Here is a 22,429-nt window from a genome sequence, read left to right as displayed (position 1 = left end):
GTAGAGAGCCTAAGGTGCGTCAATGCAATGATTTCTATGTGTAATATGCCCTCTCCCAATATGCTATATTGTACACATATACATTAGTCTCTATCTAGAGTCCTCTTTGTCATTGCTCTTTCGTTGCTTCGGCGTAGCTCGGTCTCTTCGATTTGGGCGGAAGGAGACTTCGTTTTCGTTTCGTTTCGTTGCCCTTTCGTTCGACAGTCGGTCCATATAGGGGCATAGTCGTTCTCGGAGCCGTTTGCGCGTCCGTCAACGGCAAACGTTGAAACGTAGACTCTGGGCCAACGTGCGATGAATCCATTTTGCGTCGTAGTAAGCCAGGCGGTACGGGGAGCTTTCGCTTGACCTGTCGCGTCGCTGGAGCGCTTTTGAGAACGGTGGACGTTAGAAACGGATAGAGATTCGACTCGTAGTGCAAAGGGTTGAACGCATCAGCAATAACAAGCTAAAAAAATCAATAAATAAAACTTAATTAATTAGATAACGCTCTTAACTCGACTTAGGCTCTTTTCTACTAATCTCATTGCATCTTCGGGCGGCTTTTCCGTCTCCCTTTCGAAATCGAACGGTAGCATTAACTCTCGCGTTGCTATGGTTTTGAGGAGTAGACTCGAGGCCCCCGAGGCGATGACGAGGAAGTGACCTCGCACGGAAGTCCGCGTTTCGCTCAGCAAAAGACCCAGATTCTTTTTTTGAAGTAAAAGTAGACAACATAAAAGGATCCCCCCTGACTTTAGTGTCTCTTTACCTTAGTGTAGAGTAGACGACTGAGAGCAATGAAGTTGTGCTGATTGGTCTCCCGTTCTTCCCAGTCTAAATACGAGCTATTCGTCGCGCTGACGAGCCACGGCTGAATTTCTAATATAATAAATATTCCAATCAATAGTCTTCTCCTTACCTGACCATAAAGCTAAAGTCAAAAAAATTAATTAACATCTGATGTATACATAAATGTATTGAAGTTCTTACTACTGATTCGCAGACTGAGTCGACAGGTATTTGTTTAATAGCCTTGAGTCTAAGCTGACTGCGAGGGGTCGATTTAGGGACGAGGCTCGACGCTTCAAGAGACTTCAGAAACGTTTGTCTCACTACGTAAACGGTTCTATTGACTTACGAAATGAGATTGACACGGGGCAGGTAAGACTGCGGGGCTCAAGAGTCCTTCAACTAGGTCGCACTTAATTATCAAATCCTCTAAAGAGAAACTCTAAATCAATACATATGTACGTATGTGTGTTACTGTTGAATAGGCTTGGTAGCAAAAGGTGCAGGTGCTCGCGTTCGTGCGCGCTGTCGCGTAGCCACGATTTGAATATTTTTTCGAGTCCTAGCAAATCTTTCCCAAAGAGGCCGTTAGTAGAAAAACGTGTAGGTAGTGTTCTCTTTTTCTGACCTCCGCTAGTCGTTTCGAGTGCTATAGCTTCGTTTATATCTAGAACTGGTATATCACATTTGACGCTATCTAAACTATGATGTTGGGGAGGACGTTTAATATTTTTTTCGGTTAATTAACCCTGGTCTAATTCTTCAGTCAATTGGACAAGGGTGATTCTCTGAAACCAATGTTCTATTGAGGAAATCTAATGTATTGTTTTCGTTTACCTGTATAGGCTCGCCTTCCTTTTCGAGTCTCGCAAATGCGTCGTTCACGTCGCACGCCGCCGTGCCTATCCATTCGCCGGTGAGAATCGTAAGCTCCAGACGATCGAGAGCCACTTCTGACTAAAGATGAGACAATTTCTCACAGTTGCTATAGAGGAAGTGCTCCTTGTTCTTTCCTCTTTCAACGTGTGAAATTGTCTCTCGTAGTGCAAACGAATCTCTCGCAACCCCTCGTACAGAGATCCGCCTAAGTCACCTGATTAGTGATATTTTCGAATATTTATAATTGTGATATTATTATGACTATACAATTTTAATTTTCGTGACTATTAATCCTAAGTCAGCTGACTATAATTTTTTAATTTTTAATTTTTAATTTTCGTGCCTGTAGTGGTCATATTTTCGCCAATTGCCCCCAAATGATCAAAAACGGCGCTTATCTTAGAAAAATTCCCTTTCGCGTGTTGCAACGGATGCAAGCACTTCGAAAAATCAAAATTCATTTATTCGTGCCTTTTCGAACTTCCAAATCAATTAATCTCACTTTGAATTTCTCCGAGAGAACGTAGAGACCGAAGAACGGTATTCGCGAGCCTCCGGCGAGCTGACTAGCCAAGGCGAATACGTTGCGTAGCGTTTCGACGACGTTTTGACGCGTTTTCGACGTCACGCGTCGCGCGTCGATCAGCAGGGCACGTGCGACGAGCTTCTGCTGCGGACGCTGATCGTCTGCCATTGGCCGTTGTCGTGGAAACGCCGAATGAGTGAATCTGACGCTTTCCGTCATGTTCATCCGGCCTCTCTCTTCAACCCGGATGCGATTTTGTATCAACCGCGTTCGAATTTGTCGTTTTTTGTAGTTCGCTTTGACTTCGTTGTCAATCGAAGTGAACGATGATACCTCTAAGCGACTACCAAAGTGAGAACATTGCAGTGAGGCCCCCTGATGGGAAACGGCCTCGTTTCTCTCTCGCGTAGAAATCGGCATCGGCCTATCGGGCTTCGGAGTAGTCTTCCTCTTCCTCGGAATGGTTCTCTTCTTTGATCGAGGCCTATTAGCCATGGGAAACGTAAGATCGAGCCCAATCCGGGCACCCACTCCCCAAAAAAACGATTCTCCCCTCAATAGATTCTCTTCCTCGCCGGTCTCGCATTCGTCATAGGGCTCGAAAGAACGTTCAAGTTCTTCTTTCAAAGTCGAAAACTGAAAGGAACCGGCTGCTTCGTCGGCGGCATACTATTAGTCCTAATAGGATGGCCCGTAGTCGGAATGGTCGTCGAAGCGTACGGCTTCTTCGTTTTATTCGGGTCAGTCATTTTTTAAATATATGACGTCGTAATTATTATTTTCTATAGAGGGTTTCTTCCGGTCGCTGTCAATTTTATGAGACGAGTTCCGCTGATTGGTAACGTATTGAATCTGCCTGGTATTCGATCTGTAAGTTCGATTCTTTAGTGGAATGGATTTCTAAGTAGTCTCGTCTTAATTTGAAATTTTTGCTGGCTAGGTTGTCGGTTGGATGGGAGACGGCTCCGGTGAATCCAATGTATAGAACCGTTTCCCCACTAGATGTAGGCAGTCTTTTTTCAATATAGAAATACAGTGACAGCATACAGATAATAAAGTCTGGGCGCTGTGTACTTAATTTTAAAAATAGTCTTGTGATCTTTGCGTTGAATCGGCTGTGCTCTGCGCATTTCCTTCCGTCCAATGCTAATGCTACTACAGTGACAGGGACTTCATTTTTTGTCCCTGACGTCACGAAGTCCCCCACTGCCGGATCTCCTAAAGAGTAACACTCTTCCAATTGCAGCGCGATGGAGCGTCGTGTGCCTAACCAGTAAGGAACCACAGCGCTTTTTTAAGGCGCCCAGTGAAGTCAGAGTAAACGGGAGGGCAAGTAGAGTCTTTATATATCTGGAATGGAAAAAAAACCTCTACGTTACTGACAATACTTTTAGCCCTTTATTTAATTAATCTTTCAAAAAATTTAGTGAAGAAGAGATTCATCAGTTACGAGCGGAGAATAATTTTTTGAGGTTAAATTTGTTCTCGTGTAAAGTATAAATTATTTATTGATTGATTTAGGGGAATTATCAATCAACTTCGGATAGAAATGGCTGAATTAAAAGCTCTTTTTGAAATAGACATTGCGGCCCTGAGGTTAAAGAGACACAATGTCAATTAATTAATAAAGTCATAACCCGATGTAGAGAGGAAATGGATCTATTGAGAAGGCCAAATAGAGCCGCTCCTAATCAGCTGCCACTCAAATGGATATTGATTATGCTCATTGTGGGGCTGACATGCTTTAAACTTGGATCTGGCCAAGCAGTCTCGTCTTTCAGTCCCAGCAAGACGAATTCACGCAGCTCCTTTGACACTGCACCTTGGAATGACTTTGCTCGCGTTGTGTGCAAAGTCGCGTCGGGCAAATGGCAAGAGATGGGAGACGCGCTGGGAGACGACTGGAGAGCACTCGAAGATATTCACGACAGCCGACGAGGAAGCGAAAAGAATTGTCGAGTCTTTCTAGAGAAATGCTGAGACAAGAGAGGAGATACAAAGGAATTGCGTGGCGACGTCATTGCTGCATGCAATGCCGTAGGCATAGGCGGTCGTCTCAAGGAAGAGATCAAAGAGAATTTGTGAGACTGCTGCTGACCTTTTCATTTTTAGACGCATGGTAAGTGTCCTGGGTGTTTTGATTTTGACCATTATTTAATCATTGACGTCATCTATACCAAGCTCACTAGCCACGCCTACACCTGTACGTAGGAGGTATTCCCGTATTTGCTCCTTTCCCCCACGAAGTTCCCTCGAAAAGCGTGATACAGCGTAGACGTTCAGCGATCGCTAACGCGTTTTCAAACGCAGTACGCAATGGGGAGGACCATTCGCGAGACGAAGCGGTAATCTTAGAAGTCCCACGCCAAACGATTTACATTACAAACTTTTTAGAGAAGAGAAAGACGTTCAAGAGGAGAATGACGATTTGAGGTTGTAGAAAATTCACCTTAGAGCAAAACCGCTGGCAACTTTTTCTTTTGACATAGGCATGCTGTCAAACAACTCATATACGAAAATTCTGTTCTAAAGTATGGGAATAGCATACCAGGTATTAGGTATACATGTATATAAGGATGCTTAGAGAAGGACTGGCTGCACTTCATGCTCGTTTCGACGAGGAGATTTCCGCCCTAAGGTTCAACGCATAATCCTTATTAATTAATTAAATCTAATAAGAAATTTAATTAAGAGATGCGCTGAAGTTTTCAAAGAAATCTCAACGTCTTCGGCCGGGACTCCGATTCTACGTCGCGACGTTCCTAATCGCCGTATGCACGGGACTATACATCGGGTACGCGGGGCTGTTTTTCACTTCCAGCACCAAATCACCTGCCTCCATTCACGATGCACCTTGGAACGACTTTGCTCGCATTGTCTGCGAAACCGCGTCCGCCAAGTGGCAAGACGTCGGCGACCGGTTGGGACACGACTGGCAAGCCCTCGAAGGCATGCGCGAAAGCGGACGAGGAAGCGAAATGAACTGTCGTTCCGTACTGGAAAAGTACAAAGACGAGAAAGGAGATTCGGAAAAATGCGCGGTGACGTAATCGCTGCGTGCCACGCCGTTCGCATCGGCGGCCGACTACGGGAAGTGTTAGAAAAGAATTTTTGAAACCGGTCTATAATTTTTTTATCTTTTTCTCATGGACTATTTTGTCAATAGATGTCATCAGTTGTAGGTACACGATTGGCGTACGGATTGCGCAATAATCGCACCACTCGCAAGAGCCCCGAAGAGACAAACCATGGCGTTATCGTTTATCGAAAGCACGCGAAAAGTGTCTTGCTGAGATTTTGTCAAGTGAAGATATTTGTTACTCACTAGCCACGCCCACACTTTGGACGTACAGTACCCTGGTACAGTACAGTGTAGGGGAGGTATTCCCGTATTTGCTAGGAGTTCCCCACGAAAAGCGTGAGATATGTAGTTTTTTAACTTTTTTTATTTCTGTTCTCGTGGACTATTTTGTCAACAGACGTGATGAAAAGGACTTTGGGAGGATGACGTCGTCTTTTGTTTTGGCTTATGGTGAGTGTTATCAGAATGTTTCATTGCTCTTTCTGTTTGACTACACCGTTATCGAAGGCACGTGGCAGGTGTTGATGAAATAAATATCTTGTCTTGTGACTTGTCATACGGGTCTCGGGTCGTCACTTCGAAGAATTGATTAGTCACGCCGGTCACGAATGGGGTCAATGCGAGTTCTTTCTCGAAGCGGCGACGTGCTGCTTATCTCGTTTGCAGTGTTCTTATCTTCTGTTCTTGTTGACGGTGAGTGTGCGCATCTCGCAAAGTCGATGAAGCCACGAAGTGTCACGGTAGATCAATGACGTAATAATGATGAATCCGAGCAAGCTAGAGGAGTCGGAAGTGCTGCAGCCGCTGACTTTCCGAGTCTTTTCGCTTCAAGAACCTTTCCCTCCTGCACTGAGTGACGTCATTGATATACTTTTGCACTTACTTTGCACGTGACTGATCCACTTTAATCTCAGGCGCCACAAATCGAGAAAAAGTTCTGGTCGAAAACGTCGACGACTCGATTTGGGCTCTGAATGGAGATTCCGTACGTCTGTTATGCAACCATTCGAGAACGAGCCTCGGTCAATGGTTCAAAAGGTCGACGGAAAATGGAGCGGAGACCCAACTAAACTCTATGATAACAACCACCGCGAACGTTGGAAGCGTTTTGACTCTGACGATGTCTCAGTCATTGGGCGGATCTTTGTACCGATGCCAGCTTACAGACGCTGGTCAATCTACAGTCTTTGCCAGTGGGCGGAATAGCCTTCTTCTCGGAGGTATCACTGTTCTGATGTCTGCCTCATCGCCTTGATGTCGTTTCTTCAGACGAGATTGAAATAAATTGTACTAAGGAGATGACTGATTGCGTCAAGGTCGGAGAGACGTTGAGGAAACGTTGCGTCATTACGGGGCTACCCGAACCGAACGTGACCGTCTCCAAAATCACGGAAACGGACTCGTCGACGAGACTTCCTTCAGTCGATCTATCTGGTTTAACGTTCGACGACGTGGAATTGTCGGACAGGGGAACGTACAGATTGGAAGCTCGAAACGTTTTGCAACGAAAGGAAATCGACGTAGTCGTGGCCACGGAATCGGATATCTGCGGTTAGTAGCGTTTGTTTTCGCAATAACTATGCTCTAATTATGTGAACACGTGAAGATGAGAAAAGAGGTAACGGTGGAGCTATTGGAGGAGCAATAGGCGCCACTGCTGGCGTCATGACTACGGTTATTGTTTCCATCGTGGTTGTCATAAATAATAAGAAACGTCGGCATTGTAAAAGGTAAATTTGCCTCTTGGGGAAACCCTTTTCCGTTTTTTAGAAAGAGAGATTTCTTTTTTAGCCAATGTGAACCCGGAGCAGCCAAAAATCCTCATAATCATGATGATGCTGAACCGTAGCTATGACGTCAGAACTCTTCTGACAGATTAAAGAATGCCGTAGAAATTAGGTGCTCTTGACAGTGTCGTGTAGTAGTTTGTGTGTGCTTTTTCTTTTTTTCGTGCCGGTGTCATAGCAACAAATTCTGTGTGAGCCACGAGTGAGGTCATTTAGAAAGGATATGGAATGAAGTTGGTACACTATCCATTATCGATCAGAATCCGAAAAGAGGCCTGCTGGGATTTTTCTAGTTAGAGTATGTGTAGAAAATTTCAAATATCTTCTCGGCTTCCGTAAAAACGCAACATGCGCGCTTTGTCGGTCACATGAGCTTTAATAAATATAATCAGTATCAGCAAAAACATTTCCTCCCAAAATATGCTGCGCAACAACGAATTCACGTATCAAACGCCACTCCACAGAATCGCGCGTCAAATTCCACACAACAGGAGAGAGATCCGGAACGAAAGACGTCAATTTCAGATCCTACCAGTAAGTGCGAGCGAAAACTCGTACGTGTAATTTCGCTCGTACGTACCGGGCCTACCCGGTGTCGTCAGCACGGTAGATCCTCGTTTACCCTAACGCATTGGGATTTGGGGGTGTTCGCGTGCCCGAACGCGTTCGGATCGGTTGTTTTCGAAAGAGGTGTGGTCCAGGCAGTGACGACGTCACGCTGCATGTAGGAACTCTGAAGCTGATATCGAAATCGCTTACCCGACCACAGCAAACTCCACAGCAGCGAGCATTTCCTCGAATCTTTTTTATGACGAGCTTATGCTCCATTTTATGCCCTCTAAGATCAATATTCCATTTAACTCCAAATTACCCGTAACAAATATAGCTGTGGCGAATACTAATTTAAATCCTTTTAGACATCGTTCGTGATGTTGTTTCACGCATTATTCGTCATTTTGAAGACAACTCGAAATATTGCCGCAAAGGAAATCAATTTGCTGTTCTTCTAATTGTACCAGACAATTTTACCACGATTGAAGATATTATCAACACTGGTGGCCTGAACGTCCATAAAAAAGGAGAACTCTGGTCGTACGCTACTCCTCAAATTATCGAAGGTCATGGTGCGAGCGAAAAGAAAATTCACTGCGAGCACCAACTTCTGAACTCTCTTACATTCCACAATTGCAAGGGAATGAAATTATCATTCATTCTTTTGTATACGTGGATTGCACCTTGTCAAGAGTGTGCGATAAAAATTGCAGAGAAGCTTGGAGGCCTTTCATCCCCGAAAACGAGCGTCTTCGTTTGGTACACCACCAATGGATTCAAAAAATACCGGAAAGTCAAAGAAGCGCTCAAAATCTTGAAGGATAAGGGGATAAAAACAGGAAGATACGAGCATTGGAAAGAGCAAGTTGACCGTCCACATCTACCTTGAGAGAAGAAAAAGAAGAGAAATGATATTTCTCCGTAGTTTGCATCCAGCAAAAAAACTGAAAAACAAAAAAAAACAGAAAAATGCCGTATTTGTATTATGTTCTAAAAAACCTGCACTGTATCAGTTATAATAGGGACTTCGTACCTACCCTACAAACTACTTCTGCGACTTGGGAGCCCCTAGCCAGGCTCCTCCCTTCTGTAACAGCATACCAGTAGATAGAATCATAGATGTAAGGCCGAAAATTGCTTCGAAGTAGTGGAGAGAGCTTCAGTACGTGTCTAGTAAGAATATTTTCACATTTTTTTATTTTCTGTTCTCATGGACTATTTTGTCGACAGACGTCATCAGTTGTACGTACACACGATCCGGGGAGAATTCTACACGTGGCGTAGAGATTGCGCAATAATCGCACCACTCGTTTTCGTCGTGGTGAGGCAAGAGCCCAAAGACAAAGGCTCGGTTTCGGTCGCGAGCTTGCACTCACGCGTTTTCTCGATGGCCGCCGCGTTTATGAGCAGCAACGGCGGCGAAAGCGACGCCGATAAGAACGTCGAACGATGGAAAGTGAAGAAACTGATCAAGAGTCTCGAAGCGGCGCGAGGGTGCGTGAAAAAGGCGTTCGAGACGCGTTCGCGCCCTCAAGCAAATAAAGGGGGCCTCCCCTTTGCGTTTAGGAATGGAACGAGCATGATATCGCTCATCATACCGCCGAAAGATCAAATATCGCGCGTCTCGAAGATGCTCGCGGACGAATTCGGCACGGCGTCGAACATCAAGAGTCGCGTGAACAGGTGAGGCCCCTTTCGAGGTAACCGCGCCGGTTGGGACCTTTATCTCGCTTAGATTATCAGTTCTCAGCGCTATAACGTCCGTACAGCAGCGACTGAAGCTCTACTCGAAAGGTCGCTCGAAAGAAAATAACACGAATTATTTATTGATATATTCGATTGTAGTTCCTCCTCGAGGTCTCGTGATTTATTGCGGTACGATTGTGACGGAAGACGGGAAGGAGAAGAAGGTCAATTTCGATTTTGAACCGTTTCGACCGATCAATACGTCACTCTACTTGTGCGACAACAAATTTCACACAGAGGTTATTAATTAAAAATCAATAGGGATTAATTAATTAATTAATTATTAGGCTTTGGCTGCTTTGTTGGCTGATGATAACAAATTTGGCTTCATTGTCATGGACGGCAACGGGGCTCTCTTTGGCGTTCTCTCGGGCAATTCGCGCGACGTTCTGCACAAATTCACTGTTGATTTGCCTAAGAAACATGGTCAGGATAGTCTCATGTGTTTTAACAGTGCCAGTTGGATTGATTTTTTTGTAGGAAGAGGTGGTCAATCTGCCTTGCGTTTCGCTCGTCTGAGAATGGAGAAGAGGCACAATTACGTGAGAAAAGTAGCCGAAACAGTCACTCAGCTCTTCATTACAAATGACAAGGCAAGTGATACGATATCAGTTCATCTATTTGTTCATTTATTCTCTCTAGCCCAATGTGACTGGTCTCGTCTTGGCTGGTTCCGCCGATTTCAAAACGGAGTTGAGCCAATCAGATTTATTTGATGGGGTATTGTAACCTCACTTTCATATATAATTCACGCGCAATTATGTTGGTTTTTTTTGTAGAGGCTTCAATGCAAAATTCTAAAAGTTGTTGACATCGCTTATGGCGGTGAAAATGGTTTTAATCAAGTACGTTTTAATTAATTAATTGGGAAATAATTATACAATTTATGTTCATAGGCCATAGAGCTGGCGTCCGATGTATTGGCTAACGTGAAATTTATTCAAGAAAAGAAGCTGATTGGTAGAACGAGAGAGAGATGACCTAAGCTACAGATCAAATAATATTCATATCAGGTAAATACTTTGATGAAATCTCCCAGGACACGGGCAGATTCTGCTTCGGCGTCGACGACTCTCTAAAGGTTCTCACAAATACCCAAAGCTAAATAAATTATTATCATATGCTCTATAGGCTTTGGAAATGGGATGCGTTGACATTCTGATTGTGTGGGAAAACCTGGCCATAACCCGTTTCACTCTGAAGAATCATCAAACAGATGGTAACCTACTTATCATAGGCCTACACATAGATAGACGTTTTGCCACTGTGTAGAAGAGAAGGTCATTCATCTGAGACCAGATCAGGAACAAGACAAGACAATGTTCTTAGACAAGACGGTATATAGAGACTTGATATAATATAAGCTTCAATACACTCGATTTTAGACTGGTGTCGAAATGGAGCTCGTTGAGAAAATTACGCTGATTGAATGGCTAGCCAATAACTATAAGAAATTCGGTAAGCGAGCACATGTGACAGTGCTATACTGTATAGTCAAAGTCTCCTATGATTAATAATATATCTATTGTACCGAAACACGGGTGCATGTGTGACAAATAGTTCTGCAATTATGAGAAGTTTTAATTAATTAACTCGCTCCATATTATATGAATTAATTAACTAATTAATTCTATTTATTTTTTAGGTGCCGCTCTCGAAATTATAACGGATCGCTCTCAAGAAGGATCCCAGTTTTGCAAGGGATTCGGCGGAGTCGGCTGCATTCTGCGCTATCGCGTCGACTTCCAATCCATGGAATACGAGTCCGACGATCAGTTTGACGGCGACGGCGATGCTTTCTGACCACGGCGTCCCTAGTCCCTCTCCTTCGTGGGACGAGAGACGAGAAGGAGGGGGACGTGGGGGCAAAATTCTCAGGGGGGAGATAAATCGCGGTTCCTTTTCTCTATCTCTTCTCTCTTCTCATGTTGTGCATGGGAGGTGTAGAGACGACGATGCGGTTACTGATTTGACGCAGTGTATTTGTGTATGTGTATGGGTATGTGTGTGTGTGCAGTACAGTAAAATCTCTATATCTATATATATTGCTCACAGGGGGACGTAGGGAGGAATAGAGACAATGATGTGAAACACGGAAGTTGGTGTTATTGATTATGTGTCGTGACGTCAATGTTTTAATTAATGGGCGGAGCGGTGACTCACGCGTGCGTTCCATTGACGTCATTTTCACGCGTCCGCCAATAGTCGCTAGGCCACGTGACGTGGGAGGAAACTCGTCGGCGACATCTCCGCCAGTTGTGCAATTTTCTACGTTTCGACTACTCTAACCCGCTCACACCCGACTCATGGACTTTGGAACGGAGGAGGAACAGGCTTTGCAGGCCGTCATAGGCGGTAAAAGTCGACAGTTGATCGTTACGAGACGTTTACATATGCAAACAGGCCTCGATCACGATCAAATGGACTTTCGGAAGCTCGAAGAACTTCTCAACATGCAAGCGAACGATCTAGCAAGCGATCCCGACCTGTAAGTAAAAGCGACGGAAGAGGGGACCCCCTAACTTTCGATACGTAGTCTGGACCTCGGCGGATTCGGCGACGCGAACGACGCGCAAGGTAGTAGAGTTAGTATTGGGAGTCGCATTTGTCGATCGGGATCGATTTCAGCGCCGCCGGTCCTCTCCGAAGACCTGAACTCGCTCAACGAAGCGAAGGATCTCGTCGCCTACGTGTAAGCGCCAGACCCCGGCGTTTTGACTCATTCCAAGCGACTCCTCCTCTCCCCGTATAACAGAAGCGGGGGCAGCGTACTCTCGCCTCCCGAATCGAACGAGGATCCCTATTCGCCGAACGCCTTCGTCCAATCGGGCGCGCGCGCACCGACCACATCTCAACAAGCGCCGACACCCCAACAGCAATTCTGGCCCAATCCGCACGTCCTCGCCGTCCTACAACAACAATATCCCGGCGTCCCATTAGAGAAACTCGTTCAGGGGCTCCAATCGGGGGCCCTTCTTCAACGCGGCGGCCCCGGACTCGCGAATTCGACGGCATCGATGACGCCGCCGCATCAGAACAGCACCCCGTCGCCTCCGTCGATCGTCGATCAGCAGAAATCGCCCGCGAGAATGCCAATGTTCGACGTCGAAGATCAGAGTCAAATAGGGTAAGTACTATACGTAATTTTTTTAAATTAATTAATTTTTTGTGTAGGCGGTTTGCGAAGAAACGGAAGTACGATGATTCGTCTTTTGACGCGTCAGGTTGTGACGCTTCCGTGTTTCTCTATAGTTTATTCCTAATTAGATTTCCTGTGTGTAGACTTGCAATTGGATGTTGAATCGGCTGCTATTCCCATGACGACAACGACGACCGTTCCTCCTCCTCCAGCCTCAGATCTCTCCTATCAGAGTCTCAAGTGGCAGGCCCATTGTCCGCAAGAGTGGGCTCCCCTATTCGACGCCCAACTCAAACCCATGTATATAAAAATAAATTTAATATTTTAATTTATTATTTTTGATTTTTTTTTAGTAGGGTGTTGGATTTTCAAGTGGCGGCGGATAAGGGTTTCAATTTTTCGACCGTCGACGACGCTTTCGTTTGCCAGAAGAAAAATCACTTCCAGGTCTCCGACCTCCTTGAACTCTAATCTATATGCGTTCATTCAATTATTCTTTAGATAACGTGCATGTTCGCTCTTCCGGGAATGGCTCAATACGTTCAAACGCAGGTAAAGGAGACACGTGATTAGGTTCGTAATTATTTATTTGATTACGTTCTTTAGATGGGGCCAAAGGCTATTGAATCATTTCGCGTTCACATTCACGGCATGAAGGTGCGTTGAACGAATAGACTCTTTTTTTTCTTCATATAGTCACGTTGATTTATATAGTTGGAATCGCATTCGTCTGTGATCAAAGTGGAGCAGAGTCAGCCGGATCGCAGCAAGAAACGCTACGATCCTGCCACGTGAGAATAAAACACGTGACGCAACGTAATCAATAATATTTATCTTTATCTAGTATCCAGTTTGACGATAGCAGAAGACGCGGCAAGGTGACGGTGGGCCGTCTTCATTTCAGGTGAGAGAGAAACCGCCTACATATGAGGATACATATACTAATATAATCATCAATAGTGAGACGACTTCGAATAACATGAGAAAGAAGGGAAAACCGAATCCAGACCAAAGGTACACCATAATAGTAATAAATTGATCATCTATATATTTTTTTACCTAGATATTTTTCTCTTGTCGTGAGCTTGCGCGTTCACACGACGACCGGTCAACAATGCATCGTGAGTGCGAACAACTCGGAGAGGATCATCGTTCGAGTAAGAAATAATTATTTAATAATAATTAACTAATGAATAATAATGTGGTCTTTCTCGTAGGCGTCCAATCCCGGTCAATTTGAAAATGACACCGAAGCGTCATGGAAACCGGGACAACATCCCGACTCTATTCACTTCTCAGTACAGGATGACTCCTCTTGATTAAGTATTTATTATTATTGATTTTTTAAGGGTCGCGTTGGAATCAATACGGAGCGTCCCGACGAAGCGCTGACTGTCCTCGGCAACGTGCGCGTGACGGGGAAAATCCGAGCCCCATCGGACTTGAGAGCCAAAGAAGTCATGGGACAGGTGAGAGAGAGAAGAGACATTAAGAAGACGGGGGCGTGGTTAACATATTTTTCTTCTATAGGTCGATTCGAAGCAGCAGTTGAAGAATGTTGCCGGTTTGCCAATATATCAATATCGATTTAAGGACGATGTCGCCGAGTATCTCGGTCTGCCGGAGTCGGATCGCGATCAGGTGGGAGTTCTGGCGCAGGAGCTGCGAGGCGTTCTACCGGACGCCGTCAAGGAAACGGTAAGGAAACATCACATGATTCCTCTATCAGATATATTTATGTATTTATTCTAGGAGGATATTGATTTGCCTAGCGGTGAGAAGATAGAAAAATTTCTCGTTGTTGATAAGGTAAGGAAAGAGATTAATTAATTAGTTCAATTTATTGATTCTTATAGGATCGTTTGTACATGGAAAACGTTGGTGCCGTAAAGGAACTGTGTAAACTAACGGTACGCACATTATATGTAATTCCTAATTATTTTATTAATTAATTTTCTTTAGGATGCGTTGGAAGATCGAATCGGTCATCTCGAGAAAATTCAAAAGAAACTCAAGCGAAACTCGTCTCGAACGGGCAGCTTGGCGTTGTCAATGGCGTCGTCGCCAAAGGAGAAAAAATCGATGACTGCGACAAGCGGAGGATCAGACACGTCATCGGAGCTATCGTCTCTCTCCACGACACCAAGCAGCACGATAGGCAAAAAAGCGGGCCGAAAAATGAGTCGAGATCTGGAGAAACAGGTATGGACGTCCTAAGAATATTTGATTATTGATTTTTTTGGAACTTTTTTCATTATGTATTATAGCGCGCTGCTAACTTGTTCAGACAGAGCCCGCTCTGCACGCCGCGTTTCATGCAGGGTCTCATTCTTCTTCTCATCGTAATCATGTCGGCAAGGTAAGCCAATAAAATTAATACGTAATTAATTATATATTGACTTGATTTGCGTAGTGCCATATCGATGGCCATTCTATTCGCCATGAGCAACGGCGACGACTCGTCGCCGGTCGTCGGCGACAATTCCACGCAGTCCTCGATGCCAATGAAGCCCAAGTCCAGTTTCAGCACCACTAACGATACGAATGGAACGGCGACATTCCGCGACGAATCGAATTCGACCGCGATTGTTCCTTTGACGCAGGGAACAACGACGTCCGAGCCGCCTCGAAGACTTGCCACGAATCCGGTCGTCATTGGAGTTGCGACAACGGAGGCTCGAACCACTAAGAAGTCGGAGACTCCGACTACTTCCGCGTTCTGCTGTTCGAATCCGAACTGGCCGTTGAATTCGACGAATGGGGGCGTGAGTGGCGGAGACCCCGAGTCGAGTCAATTGGAAGAAAGTAAGGAAGACGTGAATAGAGAGAGAGATAGAATGTGTGAGTCTTGAGACTTTTTCCTATAGGTCAACCGTTGGTTCCGCCTATCACGAATGTCCTTCTTGGGGGAGCGGGGAATGATACGCGCATTGATCCCTTCTGCAGAACGTGCAAGTCAGTCGATAACTCATTTTCGCAATATATAAATAAATAGCTTTATTGTGCTACAGAGGAAATGTGACTTATTTCGTCGATGTGCCCGGCAACTTGGCTTCCGCCGACGCGACATTGACTCTAAGGTTAGATAGACATTGTATCTGGTTTTGCTGAAGAAATTCATATTGGGGTCCCCTTAGCTCCTCGAGCAAAGTGAATCTTTACTTGTGCTCGAATTCGAGCCAAGACTGGTGTCCCAGCGAGAATAGTCCCACAGCAAGCTCGTCTCAGCCCATGCTAAACATCAACCAGGTACACTAGGGTTCATATATGACTACTTTCTACTAAGCATGTACTTGTATTGCTTAGACTTCAGATATGGAGTTTGTGCTAACATTGCCTTTACTTCAACACCAATTATCAAACTTTTCGCTCCGAGCAGTTGCTGAGAACAAAGTAAGTGCTCTAGATCTAGCCCCTTCCCTCCCCTCCCATATACCACTGATGGGGCAGTCTAATCATTTCCTTATTAAATTTTCTTTTTAATTACGATTATTAATCGTATTTATTGATAAGGTTGGAAACTGTTCGTCGAGTCTTTCCGACGCCGGAAAGACGTACACGCTCTACGTATTCAATTTTGCGCGAGTCTGCGGACTCACGCAAGTGACATCACACACGAGCTCATAAAAAGGGGAGAGAGACAGAGAAAAAGAAAAGGAGACGAGCTCTATTGTATAGTAGTTTGATGCATTTCGTTTTATTATGTTGTTAAAAGTTTTGGCAGCTAGATAACCTAGGGGGGAAAATAAACTATAGTTTTATTCGACGAGCTATACCACGACGTCACGCGTCACCTTAAGCTAAAGCGGATTGCAAGTAAGTGGTCTGAACTATTTCATGACGTCACATTCAACATAGAACTTTTTGGTTGTAATACAGTACTCAACAAAGGCAAGCAATACGTTCTCTCGTACGCAGATCTACGTAGCAGCTGTGTCTGCTTCGGTAGCCACTGTAGCCGTGTCTTTGGCTCCTTGATTCTCCGTCTCGGTAGCAGCTGCAGGTGCAGGATCTTCGGCTCCTTGATTCTCCTCCGCCTTGGCCGGAGCTATCGACGACGCGACGTTATTTTGCGCGCGCATCACAAGGTATGCGACTACAACTTTTATGACGTAGGGAACAGGAACGAAGTATAGCATCCAAGTAGCCCATCCTATGTCACAGTCATAGATCTTCCTAATCCAGTCAGAGTTGAGAGTCGCAGTGAGAAAAGTAATGAGCGCAACACCTAAACATATAAAATATTTAATTGATTAATGACGTAGTGTATAAATTAATAAATTATTTAATTAATTAATTCGATTATTGCCTTCGCATGCGATAAACGTTCTTGTCATCGCCTCGATCGTCTTGCACGACGGGACGAATTCGCGTTTTCGTATGCGAATTACGAGAGTGACGACGCAGCCGACGAGGACGGCGCTCGATAATAGCAGCGACACCATAGCGATAGGTCGCAGGCCGGTCATCATGAAGTAGACGGCTATAGAACGGAAATAAATAAAACGCGCATCTTGCGTAGCGCGCAAGCGCGCGTTTCTTCCGAGCCTCAGACCGTGGTTGTCCGTCACGTTGCCCGTCCAGAGGCCGACTTTCGTTGCATTCGATTCCTCGCCGGCGAATTTGCACGTCATCCAGCTCGGAGACGCGATCGGGACGAGGAGGAGGACTTCCACGACCGTTGCGATGATTATTCGAATGATTGCCAAATGGATATAGAATTGGGCCAACTGCATGTCGTGCTTTCGCTTCGCGGCGACGAGAAAAGGTTTGTGACGGGGGAGAAAGAGAGCGCGTGGGTTTTAGTCGCGTAACACGTCCCTCCCACTCGATCCTAATTGACATCTGACATCGCATCCACTTACATTTGAGAGACAGACAGGGCGGAGGCGCGTCGTACGTCCATATGTCGAATTAATTAGCTACATGATGTCATCTATATTTGGGTAGACGTTGGTCACTCAGCACACGGTGGAATTCTAGGCTAGATGACCCCCAAAGTCATATACATCGACCCTCTCTAGGCTAGATGACCCCAAAAATATACACCGACCACGTGGCTATTTTTTGCAATAACATGACGTCACTTTATTCATAATTTGAACTGAACATCTACACGTATAACTGAACTCAAGTCAACAAAGTAGACAAATAGTATATGTCTACGATTCAGAGGATCTGGGGTACTTGAGGTTCAGTTTCGTCGGCCCCATTGATCTCAGTTTCTTGATTCTCGCTTTCACTCAGTATTTGACTCTCGGTTCTTCGACTGACAACCGAAATGCGTCTTCGAAAGTCGTACAAGTTGACTCCTTCGCACATAATCGTTAGGAACTGGAACGCATTGCAAATCACAGCAGCGATTGCCGTTATACTGCCCCATTCCCAGTCGCACTCAATTGAGGAAATTCCCACCAGAGAGGAACTCACCGCAGCAACACCCAAAACAACTAAAAAGCCATAGCATCACATTAGCAATTAATTAAATAATACTAATAACTCGATACTGCCAAACGGATGTGCCTAGTGCGATTAAATTAGATAATTAGATCAATTGCCTTGGCATAGGACCAGCGTTCTCGTATCCGTTCGAAGCCACGTGCTTCTTTCGCCGGCGAACTTGAGTCGGATAACGTAGACGACGATAGCGGCGCTTGCGAACAGCAGCCAAAGCACGACGACGGGTCGCGAGCCGACCATAGTGAAGAACACGGCTAAAAATATACGTACGCGCGTTTCGTCTCGCGCTACAGCGCGCGCTCTCATATATATGGTTCTTCGTACCGGGGTTCTCTGTAACGTTTCCTGCCGTCCAGAGACCGTAGCTTTTCGCGTGGGGCTTTTCGCCGCAGCTCATCCACTGCGGAGACGCGATTGCGATGACGAGCGTTAGTTCGGTGAGTATCGACCAGCCGAGGAGGCAGTATAGAAATGACAACATCGCGACTCGGAGCGAAGGGATCTGATGTTGTGCTGGCGCGTCGGCGACAAGGGAGGATGTGAGGAGAGAGGAGGAAGGGGGAGGGATTTATGTGTCCTAGTGTCACTCCTCTTATTCTTTGACAGGTTCTCTTCTGTTGGACGTGACGACACGCCTCTCTAAATTAATTAATTAATTAATTCGCTGGCTATCCACGTGATGTCAATAATAGTTGACAACGACTGTAATTTTATTCGAGCTATTTCATGACGTCACATTCAACATAGAACTCAAACAGTACGTTCTCTGATATACTCGTATACCTACGTAGCCGTAGCTGTATGTTCGTCTCCTTGATTCTCCTCCCCCTCAGTAGCAGCTGAAGCTGTGGTAGTAGTATCTCCATTTTTCTGATTCTCCTCCCCCTCAGTAGCAGCTGAAGCTGCAGTAGCAGTATCTTCATTTCCCTGATTCTCACCCTCAGTAGCAGCTGAAGCGGTGGTAGTAGTATCTCCATTTTTCTGATTCTCCGCCTCAGTCGCAGCTGTAGCTGTAGTAGCAGTAGCAGTATCTTCATTTCTTTGATTCTCACCCTCAGTAGCAGCTGTAGCTGTAGTAGTAGTATCTCCATTTCCCTGACTCTCCGCCTCGGCAGCAACTGTAGCTATATCTTCGGCTCCTTGAGTCTCCTCCTCGATAGCAGTAGATTCAGGATCGTCGTCTCCTTGATTCTCTATCTCGATCGTAGCTATCTCGCGTCCCTCTGCTTGAAAACGAGCGAACTCTTGGTTGAGCTTCAATACCATTCTGGCCATTGCTGACGTGGTCAAGAGTTTCATGACGTAGAAAGGCACAGTGGCGTATAGCATCCGATAACCTTCATCTTCGTGACAGTCATGGATCTTTTCAATCCGGCGAAAGCGTAGCTGAGAGGCGCTGATAAAAGTAATGATCACAACAACTAAATAGAACACAAAGTCAATTAATTATTAAATTATTTCATTAATTAGATTATTGCCTTCGCACGCCATCAACGTTTTTGTCCACATCCACGTGTACAATGGTGATATATATAAGCGTCGTACATTAATGAAGAAACTGACGACCCAACAGACGACGATGGCGCTCGATAACAGTAGCCAAAGCATAGTGATGGGTTGCAGGCCGGTCATCACGAAGTAGACGGCTAGAACGGAAACAAAACGACGCATTCCGCGCGTACGTAGCGCGCGTACGTTTCTCGTGCACAAACCTTCGTCGTCCGTCACGTTCTGCGTCCAGAGGCCGATTTTCGTTGCAGTCGGCTTCTCGCTAGCGAATGTTGCATTGACAGCGAATTTGCACGTCATCCAGTCCGGAGACGCGATCGAGGCGATGAGGATGAGTTCGCCGAGCAATGCGAATAAAATTCGGACGAGATCCGCGCAGAGTATACAGAGTTCGGGGTACATCTGATGTCGTGCTTTCGCTTCGGAGACGAGGAAAGACGCGAAAAAGAATCGCCTCTAGCACGTATACTCCTACTCGATCCTAATTTGACGTCTGACATCAGGGGCGGGCACGCCTCGTACACTTCCATATATGTCGAATTAATTAGCTGCATCCATAGTTTGGACGTATAGTTTTGGCAGCAGTTTTCGAGCTCAGAGCAGACAGTGCCGACCGTCGTGTAACCGCGGGCTTTGCTATCTCGTAACATTCATATTCAGTATACAACAGAACTTTTCGTATTGTAATAACTCAAACGAAGCGTTCCTTTTATGTATTGGTAAGAAAAACCCGTATAGCAGTTTGAATGACGCGCTGTTCGTTTTGGTAACGACACTTTCGAAGCTACACATAACCGAGGAGAATAGACTGCAATTTTATTCGAACTATTTCATGACGTCACATTCAACATGGTAGAACTCAACAAAAGGCAAAACAGTACCTTAATTCTCTGATATACTCATGCACCTACGTAGCCGTAGCTGTATGTTCGCCTCCTTGATTCTCCCCCTCACTAGCAGCTGAAGCTGTGGTGGTAGTATCTTCAGCTGTAGCTGTAGTAGCAGTAGCTGTATCTTCGTTTCCCTCATTCTCTGCCTCAGTCGCAGCTGTAACTGTAGTAGTAGTATCTCCGTTTCCCTGATTCTCCGCCTCTATAGCTATATCTTCAGCTCCTTGATTCTCCACCTCAGCATCGACTATAGCTGCTGTATCTCCACCTCCTTGATTATCCCTCGAGTCGATAAAGGCCATGTACGATGCACAAATGACTTTATTGACGTAGAAACCCGCCGCAATGTATAGCATCCAATAATGCCATTCTGCGTTGCAGTCGTGAATCCTCCTGATCAAGCGAAAGTTGAGCAGAGACGCGCAAACGAAAGCCAGAATCGTAACACCTAAATATAATTAATTAATTTAATTAATCAATTAAATTAATTAATGAATTAATTGGATTATTGCCTTCGCATACGATCAACGTTCTTATCATCGTCTCCATCCACGGGCGCGATCGAAGTCGACGTAGACGATTTGCGACATTGACGACGCAGCCGACGACGACGACACTCGATACTGCTAGCCAAACCATCGAGATAGGTTGCAGGCCGGTCATCATGAAGTAGACGGCTATAGAAGGGAAGCAATGCGCGCGCGTCGCGCGATTGTAGCGCGCGCGCGAGTGCGTTTCGCGAACCTTCGTCGCCCGTCGTCCAGAGGCCGATTTTCGCTTCCTTCGTCGCATTCGGCGTCTCGCCAGCGATTCTGCACGCCATCCAGTCGGGCGACGCGATCGCGGCGACGAGGATCAGTTCGACGAGCGATGCGAAGATGAGTCGGGCGAGTTCCGCGACGAGTCGGTTCGTCTGCATGTCGTCGTGGCCGAGGAAAGGTTTGTGGACGGAGAAAAAGAGAGCGCGTGGGTTTTAGTGACGTGACACTCCCCCCCCCCCCCCCCCCCCCCCCCACTCGATCCACACAGGGCGGGTACTACCATATGTCGAATTAATTAGCTGCATACACGTTCCCCGTGCGCTTACGTCATCACACCGGATGACCCCTAATGAGTCGACCACGTGGCTAGGTTTTGCAATAACGTGACGTCAGTTTATTCTAATTGAAACTTGACACATGCGCACGTTTATAACTCAACACAATCAAGTCAATATAGCTAGCTACCTACGAATCAGTGATTTGAGTCTCGGCTTCGTTGCTCCCATTGATCACGGTTTCTTCGATTCCTTGATTCTCGGCTCCGTTGCTCCCATTGATCACGGTTTCTTCGATTCCTTGAGTCTCGGCTTCTTCGTTTCCTTGAGCCTCGGCTTCTTCGTTTCCTTGAGCCTCGGCTTCTTCGCGACGTTTAATCGCTCGGTCACACCAAGCCAGCAAGGGCTGGATTATGCATAGAATAAAAGCAATGAGTGCTGTTGTGCTGCCGATTCGAAAATGATCACAGCCCCGCCCAATATGGATCGAGGAAGCTTTCGTCTCAAACGGAATGGTAGTAGCAGAAGACGCGACAACTAAATACAATCAAAACAAACAATTGATTAATTAGCTAACAATAAGTTGATGCAAAAAATATGTAGTGCGAAACTAAGGTAATTTACTTGTATATAGGGCCAGCGTGTTCGCAATCCTTCGCGCCGACTTGTGTCTTTCGCGATTATTGTCCATCTTGAACTTGAGTTGGACGGCGAAACCGACGAAAGCGGCGTTAAACGACAGCAGCCAAAGCACGGCGACGGGTCGCGCCCCGACCATAAGGAAGAACAAGTCTAAAAATGCGCGTCGCGTCTCGATCGTCCACGCTTGTTAGAGCGCGCTTATAATATAAATTCGTACCGGGTTTCTCCGTCATGTTTATTCCCGTCCAAAGACCGTAGTGTTTCTCGTGGGGCTTTTCGTCGCAGCTGATCCAGCGAGGAGACGTAAATGCGATAATGATCCCTATCTCGATAACTATCGACAAGAGGAGGATATAACGTAGAAGCGCCATCGTGTGGCGGCGACTCGGAGCGATCTGATGTCGTGC

General features: G+C 45.7%; 8 protein-coding genes and 2 long non-coding RNA genes across 13 annotated transcripts; 4 read left to right on the top strand and 6 right to left on the bottom strand.

Moving 5' to 3' along the window:
* Nucleotides 1-44: 44 nt before the first annotated feature.
* LOC136191571 (meiosis 1 arrest protein-like) lies at nt 45-2,623 on the bottom strand. Of its 2 annotated transcripts, XM_065979931.1 has the most exons (13): nt 2,156-2,623; nt 1,997-2,093; nt 1,790-1,858; nt 1,612-1,733; nt 1,523-1,562; nt 1,403-1,471; nt 1,250-1,345; nt 1,124-1,203; nt 976-1,077; nt 905-916; nt 755-856; nt 501-692; nt 45-451 (listed from the first exon to the last, which is right to left on the bottom strand). In XM_065979931.1, exons 1-13 carry the CDS (start codon nt 2,597-2,599, stop codon nt 110-112), a joined length of 1,767 nt encoding a protein of 588 aa, XP_065836003.1. In that variant the 5' UTR covers nt 2,600-2,623; the 3' UTR covers nt 45-109. The 2 variants fall into 2 exon arrangements, with proteins under 2 accessions (XP_065836003.1, XP_065836002.1); XM_065979930.1 differs by having other exon boundaries at nt 755-916.
* LOC136191579 (vesicle transport protein GOT1B-like) lies at nt 2,399-5,684 on the top strand. Of its 3 annotated transcripts, XM_065979945.1 has the most exons (13): nt 2,399-2,530; nt 2,590-2,681; nt 2,741-2,919; nt 2,968-3,049; nt 3,120-3,452; nt 3,607-3,651; nt 3,701-3,775; nt 3,826-4,298; nt 4,361-4,524; nt 4,574-4,612; nt 4,669-4,710; nt 4,764-4,817; nt 4,872-5,684. In XM_065979945.1, the coding sequence occupies exons 1-5, from the start codon at nt 2,506-2,508 to the stop codon at nt 3,162-3,164; spliced, it is 423 nt and encodes a 140-aa protein (XP_065836017.1). In that variant the 5' UTR covers nt 2,399-2,505; the 3' UTR covers nt 3,165-3,452; nt 3,607-3,651; nt 3,701-3,775; nt 3,826-4,298; nt 4,361-4,524; nt 4,574-4,612; nt 4,669-4,710; nt 4,764-4,817; nt 4,872-5,684. The 3 variants fall into 3 exon arrangements, with proteins under 3 accessions (XP_065836017.1, XP_065836016.1, XP_065836015.1); XM_065979944.1 differs by lacking the exons at nt 2,399-2,530; nt 2,590-2,681; nt 2,741-2,919; nt 2,968-3,049 and having other exon boundaries at nt 3,160-3,452; XM_065979943.1 differs by lacking the exons at nt 2,399-2,530; nt 2,590-2,681; nt 2,741-2,919; nt 2,968-3,049 and having other exon boundaries at nt 3,160-3,452; nt 4,755-4,817.
* A 142-nt stretch (nt 5,685-5,826) lies between these two features.
* Nucleotides 5,827-7,300, top strand: LOC136191578 (uncharacterized). Its single transcript, XM_065979942.1, has 5 exons — nt 5,827-5,954; nt 6,176-6,481; nt 6,531-6,812; nt 6,868-6,991; nt 7,053-7,300. The coding sequence occupies exons 1-5, from the start codon at nt 5,870-5,872 to the stop codon at nt 7,108-7,110; spliced, it is 855 nt and encodes a 284-aa protein (XP_065836014.1). The 5' UTR covers nt 5,827-5,869; the 3' UTR covers nt 7,111-7,300.
* Nucleotides 7,301-8,888: 1,588 nt separating this feature from the next.
* Nucleotides 8,889-11,504, top strand: LOC136190825 (eukaryotic peptide chain release factor subunit 1-like). The gene is made up of 14 exons (XM_065979102.1): nt 8,889-9,094; nt 9,167-9,283; nt 9,336-9,394; nt 9,446-9,585; nt 9,634-9,772; nt 9,827-9,939; nt 9,989-10,066; nt 10,126-10,191; nt 10,243-10,306; nt 10,360-10,427; nt 10,478-10,565; nt 10,619-10,683; nt 10,732-10,804; nt 10,992-11,504. Exons 1-14 carry the CDS (start codon nt 8,988-8,990, stop codon nt 11,147-11,149), a joined length of 1,335 nt encoding a protein of 444 aa, XP_065835174.1. The 5' UTR covers nt 8,889-8,987; the 3' UTR covers nt 11,150-11,504.
* A 50-nt stretch (nt 11,505-11,554) lies between these two features.
* LOC136190824 (myelin regulatory factor-like) lies at nt 11,555-16,251 on the top strand. The gene is made up of 27 exons (XM_065979101.1): nt 11,555-11,701; nt 11,750-11,834; nt 11,883-11,923; nt 11,975-12,038; nt 12,102-12,473; nt 12,521-12,570; nt 12,629-12,785; nt 12,839-12,932; nt 12,987-13,037; nt 13,092-13,142; nt 13,200-13,276; nt 13,330-13,389; nt 13,446-13,499; nt 13,549-13,642; nt 13,703-13,783; nt 13,835-13,954; nt 14,016-14,183; nt 14,238-14,294; nt 14,342-14,395; nt 14,448-14,687; nt 14,753-14,844; nt 14,899-15,290; nt 15,353-15,440; nt 15,497-15,565; nt 15,623-15,734; nt 15,792-15,878; nt 15,999-16,251. The coding sequence occupies exons 1-27, from the start codon at nt 11,653-11,655 to the stop codon at nt 16,110-16,112; spliced, it is 2,973 nt and encodes a 990-aa protein (XP_065835173.1). The 5' UTR covers nt 11,555-11,652; the 3' UTR covers nt 16,113-16,251.
* A 63-nt stretch (nt 16,252-16,314) lies between these two features.
* LOC136190826 (uncharacterized) lies at nt 16,315-17,259 on the bottom strand. Its single transcript, XM_065979103.1, has 3 exons — nt 17,041-17,259; nt 16,795-16,968; nt 16,315-16,713 (listed from the first exon to the last, which is right to left on the bottom strand). Exons 1-3 carry the CDS (start codon nt 17,219-17,221, stop codon nt 16,406-16,408), a joined length of 663 nt encoding a protein of 220 aa, XP_065835175.1. The 5' UTR covers nt 17,222-17,259; the 3' UTR covers nt 16,315-16,405.
* A 299-nt stretch (nt 17,260-17,558) lies between these two features.
* Nucleotides 17,559-18,466, bottom strand: LOC136190827 (uncharacterized). The gene is made up of 3 exons (XR_010670628.1): nt 18,270-18,466; nt 18,044-18,199; nt 17,559-17,935 (listed from the first exon to the last, which is right to left on the bottom strand). It is a non-coding gene; the product is annotated as an uncharacterized lncRNA (long non-coding RNA).
* A 262-nt stretch (nt 18,467-18,728) lies between these two features.
* On the bottom strand, nt 18,729-19,862 carry LOC136191450 (uncharacterized). The gene is made up of 3 exons (XM_065979774.1): nt 19,658-19,862; nt 19,424-19,591; nt 18,729-19,366 (listed from the first exon to the last, which is right to left on the bottom strand). Exons 1-3 carry the CDS (start codon nt 19,854-19,856, stop codon nt 18,729-18,731), a joined length of 1,005 nt encoding a protein of 334 aa, XP_065835846.1. The 5' UTR covers nt 19,857-19,862.
* Nucleotides 19,863-20,259: 397 nt separating this feature from the next.
* On the bottom strand, nt 20,260-21,283 carry LOC136191176 (uncharacterized). The gene is made up of 3 exons (XR_010670788.1): nt 21,089-21,283; nt 20,857-21,021; nt 20,260-20,792 (listed from the first exon to the last, which is right to left on the bottom strand). It is a non-coding gene; the product is annotated as an uncharacterized lncRNA (long non-coding RNA).
* Nucleotides 21,284-21,482: 199 nt separating this feature from the next.
* LOC136191140 (uncharacterized) lies at nt 21,483-22,399 on the bottom strand. The gene is made up of 3 exons (XM_065979439.1): nt 22,240-22,399; nt 22,005-22,172; nt 21,483-21,917 (listed from the first exon to the last, which is right to left on the bottom strand). The coding sequence occupies exons 1-3, from the start codon at nt 22,391-22,393 to the stop codon at nt 21,571-21,573; spliced, it is 669 nt and encodes a 222-aa protein (XP_065835511.1). The 5' UTR covers nt 22,394-22,399; the 3' UTR covers nt 21,483-21,570.
* Between the last annotated feature and the right edge of the window lie 30 nt (nt 22,400-22,429).

Source organism: Oscarella lobularis, chromosome 9 (assembly GCF_947507565.1).
Source record: "Oscarella lobularis chromosome 9, ooOscLobu1.1, whole genome shotgun sequence".
In the NCBI taxonomy this organism is placed as follows: Eukaryota; Metazoa; Porifera; class Homoscleromorpha; order Homosclerophorida; family Oscarellidae; genus Oscarella; species Oscarella lobularis.
The sequence above is the reverse complement of the archived record's forward strand: the minus strand, read 5'-3'. Positions and strand labels throughout refer to the sequence as shown.